This window comes from Leptosomus discolor, chromosome 7 (assembly GCF_034619465.1).
Source record: "Leptosomus discolor isolate bLepDis1 chromosome 7, bLepDis1.hap2, whole genome shotgun sequence".
Taxonomy (NCBI): Eukaryota; Metazoa; Chordata; class Aves; order Leptosomiformes; family Leptosomidae; genus Leptosomus; species Leptosomus discolor.
In genome coordinates, this window is record NC_141397.1 from 46,330,154 (window position 1) to 46,348,395 (window position 18,242).

At 44.8% G+C, this 18,242-nt stretch overlaps 1 protein-coding gene across 5 annotated transcripts in view; it reads right to left on the reverse strand.

The window, feature by feature from the left end:
- Nucleotides 1-9,556, reverse strand: part of WDFY1 (WD repeat and FYVE domain containing 1) — a 30,784-nt gene extending 21,228 nt beyond the window's left edge. For 4 of the 5 annotated variants that reach the window (XR_015183570.1, XM_086468623.1, XM_086468627.1 and 1 more), the window contains exons 1-2: nucleotides 9,420-9,556; nucleotides 527-594 (exon numbers count right to left, since the gene is read on the reverse strand). Coding sequence is in view for 3 of the 5 variants with exons in the window: in XM_086468623.1 (XP_086324749.1) it covers nucleotides 527-594; nucleotides 9,420-9,556 (205 nt within the window). In the remaining 2 variants the exon portion in view is untranslated. Of the gene's footprint in view, nucleotides 1-173; nucleotides 324-526; nucleotides 595-9,419 lie in introns of those variants that run through there. The other variant, XM_086468628.1, reaches the window with a different exon arrangement.
- Nucleotides 9,557-18,242: the final 8,686 nt, after the last annotated feature.

Genomic DNA, 18,242 nt, shown 5'->3' on the forward strand with positions numbered 1-18,242 from the left:
GAAGTTACAGCAAAGCACCCAGGCTGAGTGATGTTTCAAAACCAAAAAAAGCACACCGACACTCAAGATCTACTCAACAATGAAGCTGCTACTCAGTATTGCTTTCTTAATAATCTAATTGCTAAAAAAAAAAAAAAAAAAAAAAAAAAAAAAGATATAAAAAAGATACACACCTTGGAAAGCAGAGAATATTCTCACATCTGAACTTTCAGCTAGTAGCTTGAAGAGCTCACTTATTCAGCAGACAATTTATTTGCCAGCACTTGAGACACCTACGGCTGCAGATCCACACAGTGATCTACCTGGTGAAAGATCTGGTTCTGACAGAATGCTGCTTTAGATCTCACCCACCACACAGCTAGTTTCAAATCGAAGCCTGAACTAGATTTGCTGCAAAGTTCCCAAATTCAAGATCGAGTGAATCTAGCACTCAGGGAAATGGGAAGGACGTATTCCCATGCACAGCACAGGTACAAAACCCATGCTGTGCTTGGCCATCACTTACCATCTCCAGCACTGTACTTACATGACATGGTGTGATAGATGCTCGGCCAATATTGTCCACTGTCTCTCTTCAGCCACACTCGTATTGTTCTGTTCGTGGGAAGAGTGGGGAGAAGATAGTTGTAAGCACGTGCATCATCCCTTGCATCTGAACCAGTTCATTACTTATAGACCAGCTGCAATCCTCTTAACTTTTGTGCTACTCAAACATAATAAAGGAACAACACAATTGAAATAATAGTACTCTCCAATAGTACTCTAACATAACAAGAATAATAGTACTAAGAATAGCCACCCTTGGATTCTGAAGAGTTTTCTTCAAAACTACTTACTCATTGAGTTTCAGTAAGTACAAAATGGAAATACTATTTCAGCTCACCTCAGAAATTGCTACATATTGCATCCCTTTAATTCCTTCTCCTTGGCTCTGGCTGATTTAAGTCAAACTCAAGTTGCAGGAACTTTCCAGCTTTGGGAGAGCAAATCATAGCTTGTTTTATAGCAGATTAAGTGTTTGATATGTTTAAAAAACAAAATAATTGCAAATAATTCCATTATGGAAGTCTGAACTTTTGAATTTTTACAGCTTCTCCATGCAACTCATCCTTCAGCAAGCCAGATACTGAATATTAGTAACAGAAGCACCTCATCCTCCAGACCAGCACCTTACTGACGTCTCCATCCCCAAATATTGATCTATGGATCCATAGAGGACACCATATCTACTTCAGTATTATTTCCTCTAAGCCGTGCCTCTACTCCCTCATGTACAAATGCAAAGGACAAGCAACATTAGTAGCACTGTTACTTCGCACTGCTCCTCTGGCCTAAATACGAACAGGATTGATTAGCCAGTCAAATGGGAATTGAAAGAAGTTGACAAGATGACTTGGACAGCATGCTAAGGCTCTTTATAAAATTGCTTTTAGTTTGTAACCTTCCAGAATCAGGCCTTGGAAGGAAAGGAAAAGCAGTCTTGAGAACATTTAGCATTACACCACTCTCATGACTGCCAAATCCTGGGAGGAGGGATCTAAGAGAATCAGCAAAGACGTAGAAAGTTATTGCCAATTAAAAACATTCCTACAATAGGCACATTTGAAGGGAATCTACATGAAGAAGTTAAAAGCACGCACGTAGACAGTGTTAAGGTTATTTTAAGTCTAATTGAAATTTCCTCTCCAAACCATTGTTTGCCTTCTTGTCACTGTTTAAATCCAACTTCCTCATTCCTGAATGAAAACCTAAATGATCTGTAAATATGTGTACCTGGAAACATTGTCAACAGACTTCATTGACATGAGTTGTTCTATATACTTCTAGCCTAAAAAAAACCCCAAACAAAAAACCAAAAAACCAGGCCTGGTATTTAGAAATTTTTAGGAAAAAAACCTAGGGGACAGATTTGCTAAACACCATATAGGATTGTCAGTAAGAATTTAACATAAAGAGCTAGTCTCCAGGAGGCGACTGGTATCTTACATCAGGACTACTACTTTTCAGCTTGAAGATATAAAGGTCGCATTCTAATTTTGTAATCTATTTAAGGGCTTTTCTTTAAAAGACCACTCAAAAATAAAGCAGACAACACCTAATCTTAATGTACTACTTTCCTTTTCTAAAACTTGAAATCAATAAAGCTGAGTACACACTGCCTCAGCTTTTGAACAAAGTCAATTTGAATGTTTTTCAGCTTTTGAATAAAGTCACTTTTCCACCCGTTCAGTGGCAAATGCACATTACTCCAGTCAACTAAATATTTTGCATTAAGACTGTCTCTTAAAAGCTATCATTTCCTCTTTACAATAATCTACCCCCTGCTTCATGGTCAGAAAGTTAATACTTCAAAAGAGCAGTTGCTATTTCTTGGTAACAAAAAACCCAATGCTTCCAAGTCATTCTTATGATGCAAATGTCAGTAGTAGCATGGGTTAGCACCTATGCATTTTTAATGGATTTTTAATCTGCTTTTTAAAGCAGCTCCATCATACTCAAACTGTTCTGAACATTTCAGACAGTAGCTTTTACCCTTACTAATTCAACTCTCTCACTTCTAGCTAAAATCATGTAATTACTTTTGGCAGAAAAATACTAGGAGTTATCATAGTGATTGAGAACATGCATTGCTGATTTTCTCAAATTAGGCTTCATTTCCTCTCAGTATTCTGGTCAATTGTACCAAATTACGAATTAATAAAAAGGAAGCAAGGATTTGCTTTTTCTAAGCAAATTATTTCTTGGAAGCGTAATTTGTGCACTGATCATCAACAACAGAGTCCCTCACTAAAGTTGAGAGCCTAAGCAAATAGCCGCAAGACTTAGCAAAATTAACTTCTGAAAACTTATTTTGGTTTAAGTAAGATTTAGACTTTGCTAGCCTCATGCTTGCAAAGATAGGCTGACAGACAGCTTTATATCTAATTATACAAAGCTCTGACTAAGCAAAATTTGAAGAGATTGTTTCACAGTAGTCAGCAAACAACCTGTGCCAAAATCCCACTTCTCGATTCTGTCTCCTACAGACTTGTGGTGCATCTCCTTTTTTTTTTTGGACAAACTAATTTGTGAAATGCCAGTTCTAGCTTAAATGACTACAGAAGTCCTCCAGTAATGCCACTTCCACAGTCATCTCCTACCATGAAATTGTTTTATTATGAAAACCACCGGATCAATCATAAAGTCCTTAGCACTCTTCTCAAAACTTGGTCTTTAATGAAGAGGCCTGTGCTCAGTACCTGAGAAGAGCTGGCCACCACTCACCTTTCCTTAAGCATTACCTATTAAGGGCCTAGAAAGACAAAGGTTTGTTTGACAGCAGTCTCAGTAAGGATGTAAAAATGCTGAAACTTATTAAGGAGCATCGAGAGATAGAAACATACTTTTTAAATTATAGTAGACTCAGATATCCAAGAGTGGTAGGAGAAAGTAAAACAAGATTAAAAAAAGACCTCCAAACTTCCCTAACATTGAGTATTGAACCAGAAATTGCTTTCAGCTGGAAAGCATGCACATTTATAGAAGAGTAATGCAAAGAGGGTTTTTTGGTTGGTTTGTTTGGGTTTTTTATGTAATACAAAGAAACACACACAAGAGCCATCTTTAATACTGAGTGTGACCAATTTCTAAAGATTTTCACAATTTCTGTTTCTTTTACAGAGTGAGTAAGCACCCAACAGTGCTGGAGAAAAAATTTGGGGTTTGAGAGCAGAGAAAATCCTTCAGCGTTCCAACAATATATGTGCTCATGCCACACAAGCTGCCCTTTAAAAGCCAAATGCACATATGTCGGGGAGAAAGAAGCGACGAAAGATTAGAAGGCAAATCCAAATTTGTTACAATACAAGCACTACTGCTATGCAGCTACACTAGCCCTGTTCCAAAAACTGCATCTTCCTAACACCTTCAAACCACTAACAATTGCTTTCCTACCTGAAATCAATCACTAGCGATTGTTTTCCTAGCAAGAACAGAACTGCATTTCTCTGGTAGTCAAAATAGACCAGAAGTATTTAGACTGCTATTTGTTCCCAAAACACAGAATCTGGTTTCCTCACAGTGTAATGCAAGCTCAAGGACACAGCTTGCAGCTGATGCTTTTTATCAAATTTTGGTTCACTAAAAAACTACTTTTGACCAATATTTAATTTCCATAACTGAAAAAATAACCGTAACATTGCCACTTAAGCAGCAGTTTCAATGCAATAGCAGCTGCTGATGGTCACAGAACACCAGCCTTCAGATCTGCTAGTGACTCTAGAGATTCTGTTAGCCTGTGGTAAATGTAATACCTTCATCTTGCATTTAGAGTCTTGTACACTAGCTTATCATCCCTCAGCATCCCCAGCTACCGCTGGGAAACACTCATTCTGCCTTAAGTTGTTTGTCTGCTGAGCACAAAGATAATAAGGCTAAGTCCAGAGAGTTGACTGTATCACTGATCTCTGCAGCCCACACTGGCCTATCTCAGCTCTGAGAAAAACCAAGCCAGCCTCCAGCAGACAGCTCTAACTCACAGCTGGTACCTGAGCTGACTGCCCAGGCTGAAGGACACACTGCAACAACTCCAAATACTGTCTCAGAGCCAGGTTCAGGCAAGATGCCTATAAGGACACAGGGTTAATCATTCTTTCTAGGTAAGTTCTGAGAAAGCTTCACAGATGGCTGGTATCCTGAAGAAAAGTCAAATTGGGAAAACTAGCCATTTAACTCCTACAGATATTCTTGCTTCATTTTTTGGATCAAAACTTTACAAAAAGAGATATTTTTATTGGTATTTACAGATCTACTATGGCATCTTTTGTACCCTCAAAAAAAATAGAACCATTACTTCTCATTCTAGGAAATATCATTTAAAATAGAAAAAACTACAGCTCCTCTAAGGAGAGGATAATCTACAACATTCCTGGAGAATGTTTGGGCACCGATGTTTTCCTCACTACTTAAATTGTAAACACATTCCTCTGACTGGTTATTATGGAATACTTGACAGCCTTAGCTGTATTAAGAGGTAATAAAAAATACTTGACCCTACTTTTTTGGTGTACACAGCAGCTCTTTTGCTTCTTGAACTCTGTACTTTGCTTGCTGCTAGCAGCATAATCAGTTATGCAGTATTAACACCTACACCCCATTTTTAGTGAACAAACAGGAGAGCAGTAAGTTTGATAACATGTTAAACTGTATGTGAAGGATACATGACTGAGTAGGCTTTGATGTACTGTAGGAGGTATCCCAGATTAGAGGCAACACAGTGCAGCAGTTGCCGAAAGTTTAAAGATCTAAGTAAACTCCCATAGTAAGGCAGGCTACACAGGTTTAGCCTTGAGCCCAAAGCTCCTCTTAAAAATTTACACACACCAAAGGTGCACTCTTTGCACAGGGCTGTATCTGACATCAAAACTTGCCCAGATAAAGATGCAGCTGCATCATTGCCTCTTACCAACACAGTCTATGCATGCAGACTTCTAACTTCAGCATTAGACCTTTGAGTTTAAAGGCTGGCATTGTCTACTACAGGCAGTATCATCAAATTCTGTTCAAGTTTAACTCAGATATGAACTCTTAAAACCTGCAATTTCCTCTTCTCTCATTCAGGAAGTGCATCAAAAACTGAACACAAACATGTTACAATTCAGCCCACATTGGAACCCAAAAAGCCAACTTCATCCTGCACAGTACTAAGATACCAGAGCAACTGCACATAAGAGTGGAATAAAAAGGAAGGTGCTCAGTCCCATCCAAAACCTGTTATCCAACATGTACTACAGAAAGCCATTTCCACAGGAAAGGAAGAGACCAACCAGTTCTGTCTTTCGATCAAAGCCAGAAAACATACCTAACACATCCAAGTGCCACCACTTGCTGCAAGCGAGATACAATTACTGCCATGGTTCAACAAGGACCAGCATGTACTACTGCTTCAAAGGGTCACGATTTAAATCCTGCTGCTTTTACAGAGGCATTACTACAGCAAAGGAAGCTCTTTACCACTTTGCCAGGCAGGAAAGTGTATTTTAAACTCTAACAAGCCTACTAAGTTGCAAAATCAATCTCTGAAGAGGCAGGTGCTATTCTGTGGAGTCACAAAAATCTGTTTCCCTCTGTTACCCACCTTTCAGTGCACACATTGCACAGTATGATGTCCTGCAGTCTAAGAGCATGAAAATATATAATATGTCAACATCTAACTATACAGTTTGAGAATCATAGAATAGTTTGGGTTGGAAGGGGCCTTTAAAGGTCATCTAGTCCAACCCCTCTGCAGTGAGCAGGGACATCTTCCACTAGATCAGGTTGCTCAAAGCCCCATCCAACTTGATCTCGAACATTCCCACAGATGGGGCTTCTACCACCTCTCTGGGCAGCCTGTTCCAGTGCCTCACCACCCTCACAGTAAAGAATTTCTTCTTTACATCTAATCTAAATCTATCCTCTTTTAGTATAAAATGGTTAGTCCTTGTCCTATCACAACAAGCCTTGCTAAAAGTTTGTCCCCATCTTTCTTACAGGCGCCGTTTAAGTACCGGAAGGCCACCAGAAGGTCTCCCCGGAGCCTTCTCTTCTCCAGGCTGAACAACCTCAGCTCTCTCAGCCTGTCCTCACAGGGGAGGTGCTCCAGCCCCCTTGAGCATCTTCATGGCCTCCTCTGGACCCACTTCAGCAGGTCCGTATCTTTGTTATACTAGGGGCCCCAGAGCTGGAAGCAGCACTGCAGGTGGGGTTTCACCAGAGCAGAGGGGCAGAATCACCTCCCTCGACCTGCTGGCCACGCTTCTCTTGATGCAGCCCAGGATAGGCTGGCCTTCTGGGCTGTGAGCACACATTGCGAGCTCGTGTCCAGCTTTTTGTCCACCCACACCCCCAAGTCCTTCTCCACAGGGCTGCTCTCAATCCCTTCACCCCCCAGCCTGTATTGATACTGAGGGTTGTCCCAATCCAGATGCAGGTCCGTGCACCTGGCCCACTTCTCAAGCTTGTCCCATCCCTCAGGCGTCTCAACTGCATCACTGAGCTTGGTGTCATCTGCAAACTTGCTGTGAGTGCATATGTGAGAAGCACATATGCTTTCTATCCTCTGATCCTGCTAACGCTGTACTGAATGCTTCCAGCACCCAAGCCTCCAGCATTCTGGAAGACTGGGAAAGGCAACCAACATATCTGCCACAAGCTAGAAGTTGATGGTATAACCCTAATGCTAATATTAACGCGCTTAACAGCACTTCTTTGACAGCCTATTACAAAAGGCACCAAATCTGATGGCTGAAAAAAATATTTTTGAGAAATAGGAGCCTGACTCCCAAGTGCTTCAGAAAAATATTTTCAAATAGCCTTTAAACAACACAAGGAAATCTTTGCCTTCAGTTATCCCAAACTTACAGCATTTGCACTTCAGGCTTTTAGAATTCAGTGATGAATTTTTACTCCGGTCCAAATAACTGATAGTTCGTCTAAGAATTAAGTGTGCTAATCTTCAGGGGGAAAAGAAAAAAAGGGGGGTGGTGGAAACCAGTTAGCCACTTTGAAGAACTACTTATTAAGTCTTCCTCTTCCAAATTCAACTACTTCTACTGCCTGTTCTCTAAAGAGTTCAATTCTTAGCATGCCAATGAAAAACATATTATCACCACCTCTCCACAGGAACTGAAGATAGACTAGCACTTCCTGATTTCTCAGAAGTACTGATAATCAGTGGCAATAAACATGGCTATAGCTTCCCATTTCTTAGTACTAGATTTATGCTGCCAGGTCATCATGAAGTACAACAAATTTGACAGTGTTTCTACCTGATCTGCATAAGAGAACCATAACATACCCTACGTAAATTTTGTTGCTTTAATACCAGCTAATGAAAAACTAACAATATCTGGTAAACTTCACCTAAACCAGGACAAGTTTACATCCTTTGCACTTGATCTATTCTTCTGTTCCCCTCCCTGCCCAAATTCTGAATGTCTTGGCCAACAGTAAGCTTATAAAGTTAGCATATGCAGTTGCTAGCTGGTCTGTTTACTCTTTTTGATATAAAAATAAATGCCAGAAAACCTAGTTTACCAGTTCAGGCAACACCATAGCTCTGCCAATTTTCAGCACTCATACTCCACCATTTTTCACAATATCGGGCTTTTCAAATGAGAATTCATGCAAAAATTAATGCTAATTCCTGTTATAACACTAAAATTATCTCTCCACTAAGCTACATCTCAAAGAACGCACTTTTGTACTTTTGTACTTTAACACGCTCCTTTCAAACAGTGCTCAGTTTCCAGACAGCAGCTCTGAAGAAGCATCTCCCACACTTCTTCACATTTAAAAGTCACTTTCCACATAGCACGGGGGAAATTCCAGCTCTCATCACTACACTGCAGACCCCTCACCTCTCTTCTAGACAACAAAGCTTCCTCTGTTTACTTGCTTCCTCATTTCCACTTTTGCTTCATCTGAGTAACTGCTTAATGACGTTACCAGCTTTTATAACGGATGTTTTGCATGCTATGTGAGCCAGTGCTGAGGATCAGCATTAGACCCTGAAGACATTTTCCCTTCCAACCAGAAACAGCTATCCTCAGCAGCTCATCACCACCTCTCCCCTCTGATCTGCCAACTCACTCCTTGAACTGTTTCATCCAGAATAAAACAAGTATGAGACCTTCAGACTGAGCCATCAGAACGGGCTTGTTTTCACTGAAGCAGCTCGGGAAGCCCCAACTCTCCTGACAGACAGGGGAAGCTGTAACGTACCTACAAGCGATTCAGCCAGCACAGCTGAAAGTGGAGGAAAACATATTCCTGCATCTTTGGTGCTGCTCACAACCATTGCAGAACCCTCTTACACACACAGATGAGCTGTACTTTTCCATCTACTTCGCAGGGACTGGAGAGCACGCACGAAGTACTACAGCTTTTTCCTATCAGTAGGGAACACTGTCAGCTCTGCGCTCCCAAGCCGCACTCCACTCGCAGCCCTCCGGGCTGAGCCGCTGCCTCCCTCCGAGAGCGGGAAGCAGGCGAATGTTATTTTCCTCTCTCGAACTGCAGCTTCGGTTATTTCCTTATGGCTCCAGGCAAAGGGTCATGGCTGCGTGTCTCCTGGCAAAGTTAAGCGTAAAAACGTATTTTCCCCCCGCACCCCACCCCAGTGCTACGCTTCTGCGGCTCAGCCAGCTCCCGTCGGCTGCCCCCTTCCGCTGGGACCGCGCCGCCACTGCGCCCCGGTGCCGGGGGCTCTGGGATCGAGGGGCTCAGCCCCAGCCCCGCATGGAGCGGAGACTGACGAGGGAAGGGAGTGGACCCGACCCGACCTTCCACCGAGGGGCCGCCCGGCCTAGCCCCTCGCCGACCCCCGGCCAGGGAGGGGGCCCTGAGGGGCCTCACCGCCCCGTGAGGCGCCTCGGCGGGCCGGGCCGGCCTCCGCTTACCTGTCCTCGCTGGCCGTGATGACCCCGTCCTCCTTGGGGATGAGGAGCGCGGCGCTCACCACATCCTGGTGCCCCTCGACCTTGCTGAGGAGGACGGGCCGGCTGCTCTGCGGCCGCGAGTGGATCTCGGCCGCCATGTTGCCGCGGGACCGGACCGGCGCCCATCAGCTGACGGCGCGGGGAAAGCCCGGAGGCCGCCGTAACGCTGCGTGTAGCGGCGCCGCCCCGCCGGGCCGAGGTGCCCTGTGTAGCGGCGCAACGGCAGCTGCGCGCTGACGTCGTTTCTGGCTTAGGGCAGGCCGGGGGCAGGCGTATTCTCTAGAATAGAAGAGCCACGGCGCCGTATTTCGTGGAAGAGCGGAGAAAGCCGGTTTGGCTCGGGGCCGGGGCTGCCGGAGGGGTCTCTGACAGCTTGCTAGGCGTGGGAAGGTGTCACCTCTGGGAGGGTCGTGGCTTCTCAAGGAGGAGAAGGTGGCCTTGGGGTCACACACGGGTTGCTGCGGCTTGGGCAGTGAGGCTGGCAGTGCCTACCTGCCTGCAAAGTGCAGGGCGCTGCTCGGGAAAAGGGCGGCTGCTACATATATATACAGTTATTGCCATTCCCCTGGGGCCCCGAGGAGCCACGGTAAGGCACAAAAGAGAAGGCTATTCCCCCTGGAGTAATTAGTGGGGGGATATGGACTGAGGAAGGATGTGTAGTCGCAGGACATATATCAGCTAGTTCCTTTATGTCTTTTAAACTAGAAACAGCTGTAAGCCTTTATCCTTTGAGTTTTTAAGCAGCTGGATTGTGCTGGTTATTGTCTTAGTGTCCAGTGCCTGTGACTATTGTCCACATAGCTGGCTAATCAACAGCAGAATTCCTTCCCTCGGTGCTCATTTTTTGGTAGCTGCTGCGACCGTGGCACTGGTGGTGCTCGCACCTTTGAGTCTGATCTTGACCCAGAGCCCCTGCTTGTCGGCAGTAGCCAGGGTCTGGTGGAGAGGTTTCTGGAGCTGGTCAGGACCCTCCTCTGTGAGCAGAGATGTAGCTTCCAATCCCAGGTCTAGCAAATATGTAAATATTTGAACAACAGTGTGTCTGGATACAACCAACACACACACTGAGCTTACATGAAAATCCTAACTGTGAGCTGGGCAAAACTATTTCTGCTCAGGATGTCCCAGACAGAACCGTGCCAAAAGGGATAAGCTACAAGATGAGGTGAGGATAAACCTCCTGGAGCACAATGGTGGCGAGCATGCCATTTGATAAGCCATCACAGACCTGTCACACACTTGCAGGCAGGTAGACTGAATGAGGCTTCCCCAGGCTCCGGGAGGAGGGCAGCAGACAGCAATTATCTTTCCCCTGACCTGCCCCAAGAGAGGAATTTTATCTGCCTTTCTGGGTTTCCCAGCTGTTTGCTAGACAGCAAAGGAAACAGACTCAGGAAGAATGGGTCCAGCTTGAAGTTTTTAAACTACTTGCAGTTAAATACACTTTGATTTGCTTTCAGCTTTTCCCTGTTTCCTAGTCTTTCCTCTGTATTTCTAGAGTCCACCTTTCTTACCTCCTGAACCCTGCATGCTCCCCACTCATTTAGCTCATGTCTGTATCATGGTGCTTTACTTTCTCCTGCGTTCCTCTTTCAGTCTGGTTCCTAAACTTATAACCTGCTTTTTCTCTCCATTTCTTATCCTTTCTCCACGTATTTTTTCCATCACCCTGTTTGCACCACCACCACAATCAAACAGAGCAGCAAGTCAATCCAGCCCTGCACTACCTCATGTATCCCATGAGGAGACCTCATATCTCCCATGGGTCTGAAGAGGTTCAGCTAATAAGATGAAGTGGCAAGATAACAGCCCCTTTAACAAGGGACCGACTACATTCACTTCTAAGGTGTGCAAGCCTTCACCCAGCCTTCACAGGAGGACACGTGGAAGAAACAGGTCTTTCTAAAATGGGTGACTCTCTGTGCAGAGCTACCCTAAGAGCCCAGCCCAGAGCCTCAGAGGGATGCAGGTGCCCGAGTCCCCTTTGAATCTAGGGGAGTTAAACATCTCTCTCCTTTTGAGGCTCTCAGTCTCTACAACTGCATGCTTGCTGTACCCAACAGAGAGATTTAGGGTTTCTCCTGGTGCTTTACTGCTCGATACTTGCTCCAGAGCTGAGGTCCAGCAGACAGCAGAGCTGCTCACTCAGCCCACTGCACTCAGGCATGCTGGCTGCATGCAAACACACTTATGCAGGAACACCTGTAATCATTTACCAGTTCCTCATACCAGGATTGCCTTTACCAGAAGCTCCATAGGTAAGCTTAATAGTTTATTGGGCAATGTGCTTGTCTATAATGCCATGAGAATCTGGCCTGAATCCCATTCGTAAGGGGGCATCTGGTGCATGGCAGTGTGACTTGGTCACCAAGGACAAGAATATTACTCTAGGTCTGGTCTAACAAGTCGGCCCAGTACAAACAACAGGCAACGACCACATAAGTGAAATAGATGGCACAGCTAGATCTAGAATCCTTCAAACAGTATTTCAAGCCTTGACCATGTTTGCTTGCAAGGTTTCCCTGTGCTTACAAACAGCACCGCATTGCTTAGCCCAGTGGACATACCTATAATCAGAAGTAATTATCTCATAATCCGAGCAGCCACCAAAAGGCACTTTGTGGCCTAATACTCTTTTTTTGCTCAGTCTTGCACACACCTATTCCTCTGCTTTTTAAACCTGACGTGCTTAGCTCATGCCAATTGTCAGAAGTGAGATTCTGGCTCTCTGCCCAAAGCAGAGAGAGGAAGGAAGCGCTCTCCCCATACGGAGACGTCACAGCAGGGGCTCCATATGAACGTGCAGCTATAGGATACCATATCCACAAGGAAATGTTTTCAAGAACAACTATCCAAAGACTTTATTTGTTGACTAGCTTTTTTTAAGTCTTCCTTTTTTTAACCTTCCTTTCTTATCATGTAAGACATTCCCTCTGGCCTCATCATCTGGTACTCATCACCCTGCTGACCTTGACTTGGGGTTGTGGTAGAAATGCATTTTGGCTCAGAGGTACATCCTTCTATCAGCTCTTCCATCTCATCTGAGCGCCTTTGCAGGAGCAGGACATATGAAATTAGCTTGCATTTTCCACCTCCAGATTCCAGAATCACAGACTACTATATTCTCCTTGCTAAATCCTTCCTCCTCCTCCCCTCTTTCTCCAGCTTGCCTCCTATTGCCTCCCATACAGTCACAAAACACAGCACTATCATTTCTCCCCTCCCTGCTGTGCTCCCACGAATCACTCATGCCATAGCACATCATGATGGTCAGTCTAATTTTAAGGCCTATTGTTTAATGTAAACGATGCCACAGCCAAACGGCACCTTGCACTGAAGCAGGAAGGTTCCCATTTGTGTTCATAACACTTCGAAAGGTGCTGTACGGACACATTTCTTGGGCTGGATCATGTCAGCTTTTCTCCCACAGCAGAAAGTCAGAAAAGCTGTTCTTTTGTCAATAAAAACCATTCCCTGAGCAGACCACATTTGTATTGCTCCTTACCTGTGCCAGCCCTGGTTCCTCCTCCTACTTTTGCCTCTCCAAAAGAACATGGCAAAGGAGATGAAGTGTGCTGTGCCTTTAGCAGGAGCACACCTTACCTGGACAATTCTTTGACAGGATACCCTCTGTAACAGACTCTGTTGTGGGAAAAAAGAGAAGACTTTACTTTCCAGCCCATTTTAAAAGGCAAAGAGCCATCAGCCAGGTTACTGCTCCATAGCTCTCCTAGTTAAACCAGGCATAATTAGCACAGCATTAGCCATCAGGCATCCCTGAAAATGAGGTGGGAAGGTAAAGAAACCTCCCAAAATCAGCTGCCCCTGTACCCCACCGAAGTCCCACAGGGGACTAATACAGGTAGCAAGGCAGTGACAGGGGCCACAAGCACCTGGGAAGAGCAATGCTGCCCAGCACTTCAGCATGGGGGAACATGGAGAGCGAGCAGGCAAGGGCTTTCCAGGGGGGATCCTGGCCATTGGCACCCTGCTACAGGGCTTCTTGCTCAAGGTGCCTGCCTTGGGATGACAGAGCCATAGTCTGAGCTTATGGGGCTTTAGGCCCTCCTAAAATTGCTGAGAAAGCAACCTCCTCACCTGGGAAAAGGTGAGGTGCTGCTCAGGCTCCGCAAGGTTCAGGAACTCTGGGTTAAGTACACAGACTTTTATTAAAAAGGTGAGCTGTATGTGTTCCAGCCTTGGTTGCAGGAGGGTCCTGCGGCCCCACCATGCCCACCTGTCAAGTGCAGCCTGGGGTGGGCCGGCACTGTGGGGACAGCACCTGGGTCACCCTGCAGAAGTCCTGACAAGACAGAGGACATGAAATATGCAAATTCCTGATGAAATACTGCCATGGTGAAATGCCAACAAGGTGGGAAATTCACCAGTTTGGCCCTTCTACTTGACCCTGGTTCTTAGAGGACATCCTTAGGAGCTCCCAACAGAAGAAATGTAACAAAACCCCAAAACTATTAGAATTCCATCACTTCCCCCAGAATTTTTTCAGGGCTTATATTTAAAAACCAACAAATGAAAACGAGAAGCATTGAGGGTGGCACTGCTTCTCAAAGGGACTGCCCCTGGTCCACCAGAAGCCCCATGATGCCTGATGAGGATTGCAGCCAGCCCAGGCCAGGGGATTTTGCAAGAAGGGCCACAGGTGACATGAGTCTGTGCTTCCTATGGGCACACACCTACCAGTGAGGCCTTGAACAGGCCAATAGCAGCCATGTCCTCACCTCAACTGTTTTAGGAAGGCAGGAGAGCCCAAATACAGTGAAAGATACAGCGCTGCCTTCCCCACTACTCCACATCACTCCCAATCCCAAACAAGCCAGTGCAAATTAGTCTGGAAGTGAAACAAATTCTGCCTGTGACCCGAGACAACATACCCAGCCCTCTGGTCTAGGCCAGGGTACCTCACAGCCAGTATAATTAACTGATGGCCACAGGCTCCAGGTACTCAGTGCCCCCAAGAAAAGGCATCTGATCCACTCCCCTATTGCACAAACACCCTTCAGGAGCTCATACACTTGGTTAAAGGGAACTTGGTGCATTAGGAGCCCAGTTCCAGTATTCAAGGGAGATGCCATGGGCTTAGGGAAGGTAATCCTTGGCTCAGGGCTAATTGTGCATTGGAGGGAGGTTTGAATGGGAATGTCAGTGTGTTAATGCACATACATGTTATAAACATCCCAGACAGCATCCTGTCTTCCAGACTACAACAGTTAGGCCCACCATGGCCTTGAAAAAAAAAATGGCATCCCTGGGAACTTCAGCATGATCTGAAGGAGAGAGGATGGAAGACGGTGCAGCACTGAGATGGCTGTGTTAGCGTGAGCTAGCAGTATCCACCCAACATGACTCCATGTCCCTGCAGCACACACAAAAAACCACATTAGTCAAGAGCTCACAGAAAATTGCAATTTGGTTAAGTGAACACTGCCCACAGTAGCAGCAAGCCTAGCAAACCAAGAGCAAGGAGATCTGCAGTCTGTCATCAGCTTCAGCACCAGCCTCCTGAGGAGGAAGTCAGACTGCATTGCCCTCTGCAGCTTCTACCTTCAGGTTCCGCTACTGCCTTTCACAGAGGCTTGTCTCCTCCTGGTGTCACATCCAGCACATGAAATTATCACAGCCTCCTGGCAGCACAGTAATAATGAAAATTAGCATTAGACAGGTTTCAACCACTACAGGTAGTAGTAGCATTACTAATAAATACATGCAGTTTAAATTGATGGGGCTAAGCTAAAGGGCTTTCTCTCTTTGAAGCACAAGGGAGGGGTTTTAGAACATTGTTTACAAAGAGGTATTTGAATTTCTTTTTCATCTTTATTAACCCACTCTGCTACTAGGATGCAACACAGCCATGTTTTTAAAGGAAAGGCTGCTGTCAGAAGAGGGCTGCTGGCAGGGAATTCAGTATGCCGTCAAGTGCTGAACAACAGTTATCCTTTTACATGGACTGAGGGACTGGCCCCTCCCTACCCTCCTAGCAAACAAGATTTGAAAACTACACTAGTAATGAAATGTGGAAGTTGTAAAGGAAAAGCAGCCTTTTTAGAGCTCTCTGAAGTTATGAAAACAAAGTTGAGTCACAGTTTAGCAAATAGCAGCCTGTTATTTTTCCTGTTAATTACTTCATGAATAACCACTTTCTTCATTACAAGTCTGGCTCAGGAAAGTCGTGGTGAGTTTTACCAAACTATTCCTCCCTGCTTAGTCTCTAGGCTAAAGCAATTGTAACCACAAGCACTTCCCATGATCATTCCCTGCCCAGGGCTCCAGTCTCATATTACTGAAGAGCTAACAGTCTCTCTGGGCTTTCCACCTCAGAAGTTTCCAAAGGATGTCCCTACCTCCACTTTTAAAGATGAAGAAACTGAGGCATACCTAAGGAAAGGAGCCAGTAACAGCAGATAAGAGAATGAGATTATCTGAGCTGCAATTCTGCCTAGAGTTACACTCCTGCTTGAAGTTCCTGATCCATCATTAAGTTATCAGCTTTACACGTCTAGTCTCACTGTCTGTTCCTCCTCGAGGACAAATCCTCCCCAGCCCTCCTCCTGCCCTCAAGCAGGGTGCAGGGCTGCCTTGCTTCACAGGCCTCTGGGGCCCAAAACCACTTCAGCTTTTCCATGAAGACAAAGCTCAACCGCAAAGCAGTTAGGAGTAAAGGCAGAAGAGATCAAAAGCAGACTCAAGTAGCATGAGCATTTACCTTAGGCTTGATATTACCGGAGACAAAGAAAAAGATCTTAAAAAAAGTTAGCAGACAGCCTCTGCAGACTGCAGGCAGGTTCCCCAAAGCCTTCAAGAGCAGCTAACAGGCTGCTACAGTAAGGGTTAATAAGACTACAGTAAGCACAGACCTAGCACTAAAACATCATGCTGAACTCTAGTTACTCTGTTGAGCAGGACTGGAAATGTGATATGAATCAACTCCCAGGACTCAAAAAGCACAGACAGTGGTTTTTTTACAGCATTACTGAAAAGGAGGGTTTTAGCAGCTAACATAACCCTTTCCTTCCCAGGCTCTTATTTTACTTCATCCTGATCTCCTTTACCCAGTTTATAGACAAATACCATCAGCATCTTTGTTCAAACCTGCTTTTGTTAAACTTTTTCCCAGACTCAAAAAGTTTACACTTAGGAGTGTCAGAAGTGGCAGAGCTGAAAAACCCTTTGTCTGAGACACGATGTATTTGACCTGTGTACTGCAGAACCTTAAAGCTCCCCAGTAGCTGCTACATGTGACATTCCCCATCAGTTTACTCAGAGCTCAGTTTGGGCAGGTAGTCCCAGCCCCATCAGGCTGAATAAGCCTGTTCATGTTTGCCAAGCCACACTCCTCGTTGCCCAACTTTGGCCTGGTTGGAGGAAAGATACCCACAGTTATTCTTTGTTCAAAGGAATCATCTTATTTTGCAAATTATTTCAGGAGTAGCAGAAGGGACTGATGGTTGTTTACAGAGAAACTGTGCTAAGGCAAACCTGAAAACTTAAATCACTGCATTTTTTTTTCTAGCTCAAATCTAATCCCAAACCTGCTTGCTGCACAGGGCACACACTGCTGCTGTTTGCAGGCCCTATGGGAGTTCAGTTTGAGTGCCAGCCCCTTAAATATCTGAATTCTTACCAAACAAATAGAAGCAACTTGACAATTAATTTGCATATTTTATTTTGATATAAAAATAGCAAAACTGTTACTCAAATACAATCCCACAATGTTCCAGAGCCCTAAGAAGGCACCTTGCACTGCAGTAGTCACTTCTCACACACATCACACCTTCTGAGGTCCAGCTCAAATCCTAGCTATATAGCTACTGTGAGGCAACACTTCTCTCTTTTTTTTGCAGGAGAAACCATACCCAAGCTAGATGCAAGACAAACCAATGCAAGTGTCACTGTAATTATACAAAACTCAGCAACAATTCTGGTATTACTTTTGCTCCTTACCTCCATGAGATGCAAGCCTGGCAAGGCTAACCAGAGCTTTCCTGCTCAGCACCAGAATCTTTAGTTACATCAGTCACATACTCAGGGGTTTTTTTGGGGGGTTTTGGTGGGTTTCTTTGGTTGTGGGTGTTTTTTTTTTTACTCTCTCCTGCCTGCATGGCTCACTTTCTCTTCAATAAGGCAGGAAAATAACTTGATCATGCTGGTTTCTCCATTCACCTCTTTGGAGTTGAGCACAGGAGACCTAGCCCTTAGCACTGTAGCACCACAAAAAAGTATGCAGCAGGAGCACTTCTCTCCCAGCTTGAGGATTTGGTGGTAGGCAGATAATAGGTCTCAAAAGACAGCTAGCCACATTTATTCTCGATGTTTGCAGTATTCAACTCAACCAGGAAGAGAGAGTCAGACATTCTTACTACAGAGCTATTTTGTTACTCCCCTCCCCCTTAAGTTATTACCTATGCATTATCTGTGGTAGTATATTATGAGATCTCATCCTAGGTTTTTTACTGGGTTAGGACTGGCTGGCCATCCATGACACATTCAGGTTTTTTTTTGCTGAAAGCATTTTCACTTCATCTTGTATTCTTACCTGAAAAGACGCTCACCATTCATTCATCCTACCAGCCTGTGGATACATGCAAGTCATCTACTTACACCAGGGCTGACTGTCAAACACTGCAGGAATCTCTCCCCACAGACCACCGTCAGCCAGTCTCCTCTCACTGCTAGTATGCCCTTAAGAGAAGCAGCTAATAAAGATTTCTTTCCCATCCAAATCCCTTGGTTGCCAGAGCAGTACAAAATGTTTGCAGAGAAAGAACC